Source organism: Parus major, chromosome 5 (genome assembly GCF_001522545.3).
Source record: "Parus major isolate Abel chromosome 5, Parus_major1.1, whole genome shotgun sequence".
NCBI classification, from domain to species: Eukaryota; Metazoa; Chordata; class Aves; order Passeriformes; family Paridae; genus Parus; species Parus major.
Window position 1 is genome coordinate 26,754,463 of NC_031774.1, and position 14,621 is coordinate 26,769,083.

Below are 14,621 nucleotides of genomic sequence, written 5' to 3' on the forward strand. Positions count from 1 at the left end.
AGTATATTCTTCCAGGGAGCTTTCTGTTAATATCTGAGTGGGCAAAATAAAAAAAAAAAAATTAACCTCTTTCTGCTAAAGATGATGCCCCAAGTACATCTGAACTCTCAGCGAGTGCTACAGATGGAACAAGAGTGCATCCAACTTTTTTGTTTTGCCTTTCAATCCTGAATCTTAATTAGTTCCCTACTGCTTTAGTACATGCACAACATTTTAATAGTCATAAGGACTTACTCCAATCCACACTGCCATTTCCACAATTCCCTCCTTCATACCAATAGTAATTCTCTCCCCCCCAACCCCCCCAATATTTAGGAACAGTGTAAAGAAAACTAAATAGCCAAGCGTGTAGCTGTAGATTGATGAGGTTGTCACACCATTCTCTTCACTGTTTTCTTCCAACCTGCACTGTGCTCTAATAGATGGATGATTGCCGGGGGAGAGAGAGACTTAGCAAATCCCACAGCCAGATGTTCAGGGATGGACAGAGTGACCTTCTCAAGGAACCCAGAGGACTATAGCTGTGTCCTTCAGAGGGAGAAGGACAGGCAGGTGCCTCTGGCTGCCTGTGTTTATCTCTCATTTCAAAAGGAGCACAAATGGACTCAGCATGGCTGCGAGGATGGATGTTTTTCAGTGCATCGCGGGAAATGACCAGTCATCCGTCTCTTCACTGTGGAGTCTGCCTGCAGCCATCAATCTTGTAGCCCAGCATGGCAGCTCCTTTTGGCTTAGTTTGGCTCAGTGTTAGATGAACAAAGGAAAATGAAAGCTGAGCAGAAGGAAAGGAGAGAAGAGCAACAATTCTCTATTTCACTTTGTTTTCCCCTTGCATGGCTCCCTCTCTCTCTACCCCATTATCATCTATTTTCACTGTATTTTGTAAGGTGTGGAAATGTATATTTTCAGGGTCTGGGAGTTTACAGTGTTTCTCTGTTAGCAGAGAGGAGAAAGGAGAGAGATATTGAAAAGACATAATTCAAGGCCCAGAAATTCCATTTTTCAGACTTCTCTGTGGCAGTTTTCAGAACAAGCATGCCCCAGTTAGCTGCAGCAGAGAAGGAGAAGGAATACAGTACCTTTCCTCCATCTTGCTGTTTTTCTCCCCTGCTTTCTTGATTCCTTCCTCACTGCCACATTAGTGTTTTCAGGTGTGTACTTCACATCTCCATTCTTATTCTATTCAAAAAGAAATCAACAGAGCCACATGATGGGACTTTCTGGATACAGATGTGTACTGATGCCCAGAGCCACGATGGCAGCTCCTGCTGGCATTTAAGTTCACTTGGATTAATCCTTCTTGATACAACAGCACTAGGCCATGCAGACTTTGCATGAGCTGCCTGACCTCATCCAGGACCCATGGTTCCTACTGTGAAACCAGAGGTCATGGCAATATCTTCATTGGTATGCCACCCATCAGAGGAAAACACATTCAGATATATCTGTTTGCACACCTAGCACTGAATTAGCCAGTTTCAGCAATGAACTCAGATGGGCCAGTTTTTGCCTGAAATACTCAGATTTGATGTACTTTGAGCCAGGCTGAAAGGGAAAAGAGATGTGTGAATATTCTGCCTGCTGGATTCCCATATCTAGGGTCTGCTTTTTTTTTTTTTTCCACAGTGAGCTGTAATGTTGTTGCTTATTAGTTTTCCCCTAATATTCTTGCCTCTGGATATCATAACAGTTCATGTTTGGCTTATTCTGTAGAAGGCTTATGTCGAGATAGCATTGTTCCCCTTAGCACTGCCCAACTGTGGTGTTTGATTAGTGCATTTAAAAAAATGTGTGATTGCATTTACCTTTTAATTTTCCCGGTTGATCACAATGATCTAAGCATCAGGCCTGACAGAGTCAGACCCCCCTGCAGAACTATGGTAGGAGATTTCTCTCTCCCAGTTTTTACTGTAGGCAAAGAACTGAGATCTCCCAGGCATACAGAAGGACCAACTAAGCACTGAGGCAGAGCAAGGGAACTCTGTAAATACTGGACATAGAAATCTCTGAGAAATCTTTACCTGCTTTCAACCCAAATGTGCCATCTGGAGTGAAAAGACTTATGCCAAGATGGGGAAAATTTATACCATCATGGGCTTAAAGAGCTGCTTTGCAGTATGTGCTGAGGTTTTTTTTTTTTTTTTTTCTTCTTACCATAAACTTAAAGCATAAACCCTCAAGGAAAACATTTGTTTGGTGAAAACCAGTTTCTCCTCCCCCACGCCTTGCATAAGCAGTCTTTACAAGTGGACACAAGACCTTTCTGACTGGGGATATTCAGGGAATTCTTTTGTATTTTCTTTACAAAATGGATGGCATCCTTTTCCAACCTGTGCACTTAATTGTGCCACTTTTGAATGAATGGTCATATTTCCTGCTACTACCCATTTTGCCTCCCTGCAAATTCTGAAAAAGACAAATCTTGTTGACGTTGTCATGAGACAGCCTACCCCAGATGGCACATCTGTGTCTCGGGATGCCCTCTGGCTGGCCTGTTGGCAGGCATTCCCGTGGCTTTGAAGGTCACCTTGTTTACACCTTGCCTTTTTCCCCCTCCCTATTCAGAGGCTTGCTGAGCCTGCAGGCTGGGCTTCACCATCTGCATTTTCTCTGGTGCCATTAATCTTCCTGTTTACCATTCTGTTATTAATTCTAGAGTTCACCTTTTTGTCTAAACCTTTTATAGGCCTCTTGAAATTGCTTGCCTTTTTGTAGCAAGAGATCTGAGCATCTCAGAGATAATTTGCTTTGTTCTTTCCCATTTCTGAAAGGATACCTACTAGCACCTCACGCCATTTTTCTATTACAAGCCTTCCTTCTTATAATAACATTTTTCACTTATATAGCTTCATCTGTCAGATGTACCTTAACATAGGAGTAAATATTATCTTTGTCCTTTGGAATTTGTGAACTGGCCACTGAAATCTGGTATCTGTGGAAATAGTCCTACTTTTTCAGTGTTTTCCTTGGCTGGAAAGAAAATATGTTAAAATCTGTCTCTGTTGAGAATCTGTAAAACCACCTTGCATTTTTGGTGCACTTTATTTGAATGCCTGAATGCCTATGAATATTAAACAAGCCTTACCAAACCCCAGAGGATAGGTGAAGACTATCTCCATTTGACAGATGATGGAAAAGCAGAGAGTGCCTCTGTTAGAATTTGGCTCAGCATCACTTGGTGGGACAGCAGAGATGCCAAAGGCAGCATCTGGGGTGGTTTCTCCCTATCCCATCCTAAAATCCTTGTCACTTTGTTGTGGCCTTTCTGTTCTCCATTGGTTTATGCAGTTCAGTACTCACTGAGTACATCCCAGGCGTGCGGAGCCAGGCAGAGCTGAGCACAAAAAGCCCCTCAGTACGGAGCACCAGAACACGCAGAGCAGGTTCCCAAGAATCTCTGCAGGACTCAGATTGGCTCTGGCAGGTTTATCAGCTCTGGCTTAGTGCCGGCTCTGCTAGGCCTGGACTGAATTAATTGGGATGCTTGTGCACTGCAGCTGAGAGATAACTGCATTACAGAGATTTATCTGTTACTAAAGGTATCCCTCCACTGTCCTCGATAAGGACGAGAAGCTATGCAGAATCTCACAGAATTTGCAGGAAGGTTGGCATGGCTGGCTCTACACATGGTTTATGTATGAGTCTGTGTGCAGCACAAGTGTTTTTATTCAGTTCTGTCACATCCAGTGCAGTTGCTTGCGGTGGAGGTCCACTCCCTGTTACCCTTTGCAGAGTGTGCAATGTGGGCATGACTTTCTCACCTGTGGGGAGGGGGGGAGTGGTGTTTGCTGATAACTGTCTGGTTAATTATTTAATTCTGGTGCTTTGGAGGGGTCAAAATGCCCGTCATCTATCTGTGTGAGTGATTCTATATGACCATTTACAGATAGGTAGCCCAAGTTATTCTTTTACTCCCAACACACCAGAAGCCCTGTTAGGGTAACACAAAACCCAAAGGAGCAGGCTTTTTTGCTTAATATTTTTCTCTAAATTGTAGCAGTTATCTTTCCTCTGTGCCTTGATAGTGCCTACAGTGTTGCTGCAGAAGTCGTGGTGCAGTGTGAGCCCATCTAGAACACAAATGCAAGAGTGACCAGAACACAAATGAGTGCTATAAAAATGCTATTGAATGGAAATATTTCTGAATGGAGATGATTTCAGCCCTAAGGGTAGTTACTTGATCCAGCATTTAGCCTGGTACTGTAATTTGGCAGCCTTTGAGAAGCAGGTACAGCTTATTATATGTGACAATGATTTATATCTGTGCTGAGAAATAAATCTGTAGAAAACTTCCAAGAGACAACTGACAAGAGGGCTGTTTTGATTTGGGTTTTTTTTGAGAGAGAGATTTTATAGAGGCGTTCTAGTCTGCCAGAGAAATACAGCTGCTTGTAAAGTCTTCATTTTGATAGTGTGTTAAACTAAACAATGCTTAACCTTATGTTTAAGGGCCTCTGCAATTTTTTGCAGCCCTATTTCTCCTTCCTGTTGTCTCGTAGCCTCCTGGGACATATTTTAACTAGGGGCTGATAGAAACTTTCCACTGAATCCCAGTCTTAAAACTCAAAGTTGTCCTCTGATATTTCTGCAGTTATGCCCAGGCTAAAGGCTGAAAGTGAACTGTCCCACCTATATCAGATCTTCCCCTGTCTTCACTTTCTCCCCCTGCCCTCTGCCCTCCCCCAACTTCATCATGAGACTAGCAGCTTTCCATGAGTAGGTTCTAGGGAGACACTGGGATTTTCCAGTCTCCCTGTGCTCCCTAGAGCAAACCTTGGTAGTGCCTAAAATTTCAAACATTTTCAAAGATTAATTTCAGAGCTTTACAGGATAGAGAGTCCTCTAAACTATTTTTCCCATTCAAAATGGTTTGTTTCTCTGGAAATAAATACTCTCATGTTTTCAAGTGGTCTTGCTTCCAGAAGTGGTTTGTCATTGTCTTTGGTTGGATTCTTGGTCTCACCACAGTCCAGTTTGCCTTGAAAGTACAATAATATATATGAGATTCAGAGTGGGATTGGTGGGAGAGACAAAGAATTGCTGGAGTAGCCTTACAATCTCTAGTACAGCATGGCTATACTGCAGTTTGGATTAAAAATAAAGTGAATTGGACGTTTACTACTCTCCAGGGACCTTTGTTTGGCTTTGTGGACTCATTGTGAGAGTCTGTGTTATCAGTAATCTGTCCCAGGGGAGGCCCATGGCTGGGCTGACGGGAGGTGCTGTGGACCATGTATGTGTAGAGCTGTCAGTGACAAGTTTGTTGCAGATGGGTGCTGGATTGCAGGAGTGTTGGGAGAAAAGGGTGGGATCTCAGGGGTCATGGAAGATCAGCATTAAATCACAATTGCAATACCATGAGCATCTGCCCCTGGGCTAGCAGGATGTGTAGAGAAAGAAGGGTTTTGGAGATCTGGATGTGCAGAAGGACTGAAGGTCCATGTGCTGTGCTGAGCTGTGCGGACAGGGGCAGAGCCCTGCCTTTAGTATACCTGGTTCTGGTCACTGCTGTGAATGTATCAGTTCCAAGGGTGCTAACAATCACCATACTGGCCATGAACACAAGCAAGGAAGCAAGCAAACAAGCTAAGGAGAGTCTGGTCATGCACACACAGAAAAGCTTCAAAAATGCAGCTATTCATGTAAGGCATTGTCTCCCCAGTCTTTCTTAAGGGATTCCATCCCCCTGCCCCCACCCTTTGCACTCTAACACTATATTTGTGCCTTGGAGATGTGGAGATGAGCGTATGATGGATGGATGGATGCTGCTTGTCTGGGTTTTTCACCACCATTTCCCCTGGGGCACTCTGTCTGCTGGCAGAGAGCACCATCCCAAAAGATGGTATCTTTTGCAAACTCGACAGCTAACAGACAGCTTCTCTCTCTGCATATTTCCCCAAAGAAGAGCAGGCTTAATCTGGTTTTTATATGGCATATTTCATTATAATCTTTTTGACTTCCCATGTTCCCAGTACGCCATAATAAATAAAGCGCTGGGGGTGGGAACAGCAGAGATGCTGAGGCTTCACACTCTTGTGACACTGATAGATTCTCATTTTAAACTGTCATGGGATTTAATTGCTTGCTGAGCCACTGCACTGCACTTTCAGAGACATCCTGCCACATCCTCTTAATGAGCTTAGTGGCTGCATTCACTCAGCAGTGGTTCTGTTTGCTGTGAATTAGGTGGCTTTTTTAGACCACCTATATGATTTTAAAGAGGTAGTGGTTATTAAGGTAATATCCTTGGATTTATCCATCTTAAACAACACTTCATGGACTCGTAACGTATAGTTTCCTCTGGCACTTTTTATGTTCCAAGAAAACGGCACCAAGAAACAAAAACGCAAGAATCTATGTGCAAAGTCAGTGTTTGTCTAAGAGGGTTTTTGGAAGCCGGATTGCTTTGGTTTGCATAGTAGCTGTCTCTGGTGTGATAGATCATGCTGGAACTCACCCAATAAGTATCTCTGTTCCCAATTAGAACTGGAAATGGAGCTGCTTACGAGTGCACAGAGATGATGGTTTGGGTGGCAGCTGCTACTGTGGAGATGGAAATGATCCATTGTAAAACAAATACATTGCACTGTATAGAAAAAGGGATGGTTGTTTTTAATTTATGTTTCAAAGAGACACTGAAAAGTTGCTTAGCTCTCAATGCGTTGTAAACCAAATGTAGCTTACTTAAGGATAAGAATTTGCAGCTATTTTGCTGTTTTGGCAAATCAAAACTTGAAAAAGCCCACCATTTTGTGGGATTTGTGAAAATGTGCTTCTTTTGGAGGCAGCAATTCAGTAGAAAACAGATACAGGAACGACACTGGCATGAGTGCTTGTTCAGATTCTACCACTTCAGTCTCAGGACCTTAATAAATACAAAGGTTGCTGCACTGAGCTGGTAAGCAGAAATAACCATGTTAATTTAATCACTAGGAAAGGGACTCTGCCAAGTTAAGAAACATAAATTTTAATTACATGCACACACACATATTTGAATTTTAATATATGCACAATATTTAGCTGTGGCACCAAGAATACGATGGTTTACTAAAACAGGAAGAATTCTTAAATAGCATTTTATTTTTCATTGATGATTTTTGTTCATTTGACATTTCCATTTTGTATAGTTCTAACTAGTTCTTGTATCTGCTACATTAACCATGTGCTATTGTACTTGCGGTACCAATCAAAAGGAAATTTATCTACAAACCTTCTTAAAATTTTCATATAAAAGAGTAAGCTTTTAATTATAGTGACTTTACTGGTAGTTATTACTTGTAATAAAGATTATGTTCTCTGAAATTGTATTGTTTGAAGAAGAGCTTGTGTTACAAACTAGAAGTTACAAAGAATTTAGAACAATTAGCGGGTAGAAAATGATATTACCTATATTTAAAAAGGATTTGGATGTGATTCAAAGATTTAAAGACACATAAATTCTACATGAACATCTGAGAAATTGATTGAAACAGTAATTACATATAAGCACTAAAGCACCTGGGAAATGATGATATAGGAGGTTCTAACCAATATTTTTTCCTATCAAGGAAAAGGATGCCTCACTACTTCTTTACAATTTTTTACATAGGTAGAGAGGACAATTTTCTTAAACTTTCTGAAGATCTTTGGTATGTCTCCAAAGAGAAGCTAAGAATTATCTTAGATCAAAACTTTTGGAATAAAAGATAATGGAAGAAAGAACTTTCATTGTAGATAAAGGCTTACAGCTGGTGCATCAAGGTTTAGTGCTTGGTCCAGTGTTGTATAATACAGTAATGAACAAGCTGCAGAGTGGGAATACCTTGCCAGCTACAAAGATTTTGCACATAATGTGAAGATATTGAGAGCAATCATGGCTGGGAAGGTGTGCACAGAGCACTCTGAGGAAATGTGAATGTGGTTGGGGAATGGGCAGGGGGATGGGTGTTTTAATATGGTACCTGTGTGTTTGAATGTATTCCTTACGGGAAGATCTTGTCCCCATTACAAGATTCCTAATTCTTCTGCTTAGTAAGTAACTTGGCCATTGAAAGACACAGCCTGAGGAGTAATCTAAAGACTATTGTAATTCATTTGTTTAAATGGGGGATTTGGTTTCATCTGAAAATGCCAGATGCAGTACTAGTCTGTCTTGGGAAGACTGGTGTATAATAAGAAAAAGCTCAGGAGGTTTGTCAGGACCATATGGAAAACTTCCCACAGCAGAGTAATAAGAAAGATTGTGACTGTTTATCCATGAAAGGAGAGGAATTAAAATAAATTACAAAAATTTTGGTCAAGAACTTCTATTTTCCCCAGCAAGAACAAGGGGGCTGTCAATAGATGAAGTGAAACACTCTTTCTTTCAAACCATAGTTTAACTGTTGAACTCTATCAGGTGGGAAAACATTGAGCTGAAAGTGTATCAAAATTCAGAAAGGGCTGGACTATTCTGTGTATTTTCAGAAGAGCCAGATTTAGAATAACTGGAAGAGATACTGCATTTATCTCTCAGGATGAAACACAGTGTTAGGGTAGGTAAGTTCTTTTGCATTTCTCTCGTGACAGACATTCATAGCTTCTTCTGCAGCATGTGAGGTGACTGCATAGTGTGGCATGAGCAATATCAAAGCAGAGGCAAGCATGGGGTCGCAGCTTAATTTCTTAAGCCCAGAAGAGTCTCCCTCTGGCCTTGTTTGAAGCTGCAAGCACTGGCTGGTACCTTCATAAGCAGGAGAGTGAGTGGAACAGACCCCACCTTACTTCCAAATAGCAGTTCCCATGGACTGGGGAAAGCCTTGATCTTTCACATGAAAACTACATTTTGGTTTTTGAGTTGGCTCCTCAGTTTTCTTTAGGGTACTGGCATAAGAGTAGAAGATACTTTTCTTGCTTTTGTGGGAAAATCATGGATAGTTGAATAGGAAAGAGAAAATAAGGGATTTAGTGAAATGAATTTAATGAGCCCTGGTAGTGCTTAACTATTTCTGTAGGTTAACTGAACTATCTTTTAGATTTTAGAAGACTTTCATCTGTGGGGATTCAAAAACTGGCTTGGAAACATAATTTCCTGTTTCCATTACTGTACCCTTTGTAGACTAGCCATCTTCCAGGAAGGACTGAATTAATTATAAAGACTGAATTCATCACAAGGGGTTGTATTTGGACCTCAGAAGGTTTTTATGCCGTAAACTTTACATTCCAAATAAGATAGTGTCTGCTTTTTCCCACTTTCTAGAGCTCTTTAGGAATTAAAGTGCATTCATAGAAGCTAGCAGTGGAGAAGAAAATGAAGGAGTTGGATGGCAGTCAGCTTAGTGGGAAAATGGGAGGCAGACACTGAGTTTATTTTCACTGGATGCCCAGCTCACTAACTTAACTTCTTGGTGATTCTGTCTCCCCATCAACTGTGAATAAAAATATTACCTTACAACGCCTTATCAGTGGAATGTTAAATTTAGCAACTAGAAAATGCTCTTAGAGTTTTGGATGAGAAGTCCTTCTGGAGTGTTGTTGTTGGGAAGTAGCAGTGCCACACAGAGCAATCATGCCTATTAAAGACAGCTGCCTGTTTTGACCTTAAAACCTACCTTTTCCTCTTTTCAAACTTAGTTTTTGATATCTCTGGAACAAATGAGTAGTAGTTCCACCTTCATATATATTCTACTTATCCCTCAGCCTTTTCTTGCTCATTTCCTTTTCTAATGCATTCATTTGCTGAATGTATTGGTATCCAGAGACAGGCATAGCTTGTCACAGTGAAGACATGTTTGTTTCCAATGCCCTTGAGCTTGCTTGAAGCTTCTTTGCTTGCTGAATGTATGATGACCCCCTGGGGTTTGCAGTCCCTCAAGGTTCTAAATACAGAGCAAATGCCCTTTTGCACCCAAGCACAGGACTTTGAACCCAAGCCAAACCCACATCCAGAGATGATTATGGAGGTTCCTCAGTGACTTCAGATTCAAGCGTTGGGATTTGCACATAAATCAAGTCAAAAATCTCTTCTTTCTATTGAAATGTCTGGATCCAGAGGGAGGTACTAGCAGTTCATACAGGGAAATTCAATCTGTATGATTCTCTTTTGACTTTTCTATCTTTTTTATAGCTCAAGCCAGGAGAAGTTGGGGAAGGGGCCATAATGGGGTGGGTATGCAGAGCTTAATGCTGAAAACAGAGGCCTGATTGAATAGAGCTCCTTGTGATGAGAGGGGGGATCAATTCACAGTTGACCCCATCCCATTGTGTGGGTTGTCCTGGGAGTTTCCTTTAAAATCCCAGTGGTTTGGTTTTTCTGCATGGTTTGTACCCAGCCTTTCCCTCTATGAATAGAATAGCTTTTCCTGGAATTTTTGCTGGATTTTCTGTGGTTATTGGCTGAGCAATGCTCTCTCACTTCAGAAGACTGAAGCAAGTACATTGTGGAAGTACTGATCAGGGACACTGAATCATTTGCTAACTTAAAGTTTTTCATAAATAGAACAAAGATATTCCTGGGATGCAACTACCCCCATGAAACAGATTATACTTTACTGTCCCAGGTGGAAGTGCTCATTCATTATTTGGTTTGCAGGAGTGATTTGGGACTTAAAAAACATATGAATTTCTGCCCTGCAGAATTTACAGCTCATGGTGATATAAAGGCAGGGAGCTTCAGGCAGACTGGAGAACAAAACACTGTTCTAAAGCATAAGCAGACAGAACTGTGAATTAAGGACACCAGATGATGATTTGTAAGCATCATTCTTGTACATTACTTGTAAATATACTGGTCTAGAGAAAGGAGTTAATTTTAGAAGGAAGGAGTACTTGAGAAATCCATACCTGGCAGTGTCAGGTAAAAGACATGTGCAGGATGTTTCCCTGCCAGGGGATTGCTCTAAATGAGCCTCTGTATGACTGGGGTAGAGGCTAGGGTCTACAAGGAAAACTGGATTATTGCCCAGGTATATTTTAACATATTGCTAAAGTTAATGTGCTGTATTTGCCTGTCTGCTGCACTGCCTCATAATCTAGTGGCAGCATTTGCTCTGTTCCTTTACTTCTCCAGCAAGTTGCATCAAACCTCCTCATAAATCCACAGTGTCTTTGGAGGTTTATCCCCAGCCTGTTTCTGAGCCAGCCTGTGGCTCTTCCTGCAGTGACCAGGTGTTTTCCCATTTTATGGGTAAGATTCTGCTCTCATAACTGTGCTTCTTTGCTGGTATCACCAGCTGGAGCCAAACAGAGATTTTATCTAGTCAGTATTACAGGAAAATTCAAGACATGTCCCTGTTTTTCAATGCAAGGTCTCAGCATTGGCCCTCCACACAAGTTCTCTATTTTCCCACATGTGGAACATGCCCAGGTGTAGAAGAATGAGGATTGAAGATGTGCTACATAAACTGTGCCAGATGCTAAATTGCATTACGCTACTTTTCTTCTTCAGGAGATCAGATTCTTTATATTTGTTATTTCAGTATCTTAAAAACTCCTAGTTTTGTTCTTTATTTGAAGCATAGGGAGTTTACACAAAGGAGAAGGATTTTCATCCCATTTATTTCCTCCTGATAAAACACATTCAGCCTTTTTTTCCTGTAAACAAGCACAGCAAATGGAAAGATACCAGGTTTTCAGTAGGATAGAAATTAATCATATATGGAGTTTCTTAGTGGTTAAATGAAATTGAAGAGCTCCCCTTCAAGATAGAAACAAGTCTGAAAGTTTGCTTATCATCTGCTTGACATCTCTGTCCTTGTTAGCTCTTAGGGGGAGACACAAAGTGAGTGTGTTTTGTTTTTCAGAAGTTGATCTGCCTCTGAAAAAAGATGGGTTCACCTCAGAAAGTACAACTCTGGAAGCCTTGCTGCGTGGAGAGGGAATAGAGAAAAAAACAGACACTAAAGAGGAAGACACTATACAAGAAATCCAGGTAAAGGAGAGCCCCATGCCCTGACATCAGGGCTGGATTTTACAATTTGCCTCTATGTCTAGCAGTCTTTTGTCTTGTGGCAGAGCAGTATATCTGCTGATAAGTTGTGTCATTCTACTGCCAAAATGTTATCAAACCTTTGTGCTACACTATGATGCTCAAAATGATGTCAGTATCTCACACACTTCTTTTGTCACAAGAATCTTTGTTGTTTGACTGTGTTCTGCACAGGTCCTGTGTTGGAATTTATTTTGCAGCACTATGAGATAAGTACATAAAAAACTGAGAAGCTGAGGTGGATCCCAACTATAAACTGAATTTTAATGGTTCACATTTAAAGTGAGTTTCACAGATTTTAATTTGGATTCACAGCTGTTGTAGACTAAAATGTGTCATTGTCTTTCCTAATTTTTTTATTAGTAGGTAGCCTTCTGAAGGTATACAAGAAAAACAAATAGCTTAAAATGTAATCTTAAATATCTCAGTTATTATTAGTGATGCAGTGTGAGAAGTATTGCCTCTTCACATGCATTATGGTTTGAAAATTGTCAAGATTCCATTCCATCCTTCAACAATTAAAAGCCAAAACACAATTGTAGGTCTGTTATAGAAGGAATTCAGCTAATATAAAGGGTTCTTGCATAAGCCCATGTCACTTTTAAAACATCTTATATCACTAGGAAAGTGGGCCTCTCCCACAGCAGCACATCTTTCGTGATGCTAAAACACCATTGTGCCAGGAGTCTTTTTAGGGATTTTTAGTGAGAGTTATTAGCAATGTGTCAAACTTGGTAATTCTGAGTGAGATACAAAAAATTGACTCTATACCTAAAAGTAGTAAAATTTTGAGAGGTCGGTCCCATGCCAAATGAAACAGAAAAACATAGGTATCAAATCTGTATTACCTGGAGTTCAGTCTTACTGCTCTATTTGTTGGAAATTTCACACAGGTGAGGGCAGCACAACTGGGTCTCCCATTCCCAGTTGCACAGGTAGATGAGCACCATCAAAGAGGAAGCATGCTCAAGGATTGGGGAAAATCTTGGCAGGAGCCCTGCTCTGTGTTTGCTTCTTCAGTAGTATATCTGGGTGTGTTCAGCTGAGAGCTCTCACTGAGGTCTGTTTTCACCTGCTTCCAAGGTCACATGAAGTCATGGTACAGCATCCTTAGGAAATTGAGAAGTGCCTTGGAATGTTGCTGTGTGATCTGAGCTCCCAAATTATCCCCAGCAGCAGTCTGAGGAAAGAGACCTCAGAGATAGTGGAACTGACATAAATCCAGGCATTGAAGAGCAGGGAGGGGGTGCAAAAAAATAGAACAGATTTTCAGCTAAACTGCTGTAGCTGTGACCTGTCACCTGGATGCCAGTTTCATCAGAGCAGATGCAAAAGGCATGTCTTGCTGCTTCATTTTATGCAAGCACAGCTTATCTGGATTCAGTCTGTAGAACAATGATTGCCAAAGCCTTCACTAGTATGCAGCTTTCAGTGTGTACTTTGGCACCTGGCAGCTAGACTGTACCAGATCAAAATCACAATCAGTGCCTTTATCGGTGTGACAAATAAGAGAATGCAAATCTCTCTTTTGTTCCTTTGCATACTTGTCTGTGCTGTGACTCGAAAGGGCCCAGCCTCAATGGTGGTGAGAGTGAGCAGGTGGGATAGACATAATTGTAATTCCCACCTCAGTCCCAGACACTTGCCACCCTCCCAAATTCAAAGTATCTGTCAGGAGAAGATGCCTTGGTGCTCGGCTGCACCAAAGTACATAGGGCTGGGAAACTGATTTAGAAATACATTATAGGAAAAGAAAAGTTATTCTGCTGAAACATATAAGGGTTCCCCCTGCTAAATAAATGCAGGCACTGGGAGCTGCTGTACAGTTGGTATGTAACAGGATTGACAATTCTACCCTACAGTAAATTAGTATTGAATGTGAGTCTCCATTGTTGGATGGAGAAGAGTTAGAGTAGCCTTCTGACCATGCAGCAGAAAGGTTATGGCCCTTCTATAAAAGCATTAAAAGAATTACTCTGGCAGTGTCACCAAATTCACTTGGTTACATATTATCTCTCTTTCCTAAATTGGTGATTAAATTTTAAAGGAAGAAAGTGATTTCTCTTAACTCTTGTGTAGTATTGTTGTAAATTAGCTTATTTCTGTCCCACATAAGATGTGGTTGCCCCTGTTTTGTTGGGGGTTTTTTGAGATACTTTAAGATTTAAGATATGGGACAATATAAAAATACAAACTCATATCAGTAAGTTTGCTTATTTTCTTACATACATTCTTACATTTCTTACAGTCCCCTCATGTACAACATTTTTCAAGCACTTCAGTCCTAAGATGGAGTCAATTAATGTGTGCAGTTGTGTGAATTTGGAAGAAACATTTTATGTATGCAGACCTGGAACCTGCTTAACTTTTATACCCTTAGTATTTAGTACCTCCAATATTATGCAAAATTGTATTTCATGATGGTTTGGAGCTCATTAATAGCTTCCTGATATTCAAAAATAGAAGATTAGATCCTTGTCATGTGCTACAACTTGTTAGTAATGCACTGACCAGTATTAGTCTTATAAATCTAGCTGATAAAAGAATAAACTTTTGTAACTGGTCTTCTAAATACAGACTTTTTGAAATGTGAAATTTCTCTTGTATTCTATCCCACAAATTCAGAATTTGGTGCTTGAGGTGTGTGGAAAGGAGAAAAATAAACTGATTTGCTCAT

General features: G+C 40.8%; 1 protein-coding gene across 9 annotated transcripts in view; it reads left to right on the forward strand.

Annotated features, from left to right (window-relative positions):
* Nucleotides 1-14,621, forward strand: part of DPF3 (double PHD fingers 3) — a 100,547-nt gene that overhangs the window by 16,229 nt on the left and 69,697 nt on the right. For all 9 annotated transcript variants that reach the window (XR_002001859.1, XM_019007003.2, XM_019007004.2 and 6 more), the window contains exon 3: nt 11,760-11,887. Coding sequence is in view for 8 of the 9 variants with exons in the window: in XM_019007003.2 (XP_018862548.1) it covers nt 11,760-11,887 (128 nt within the window). In the remaining variant the exon portion in view is untranslated. The remainder of the gene's footprint in view (nt 1-11,759; nt 11,888-14,621) is intronic.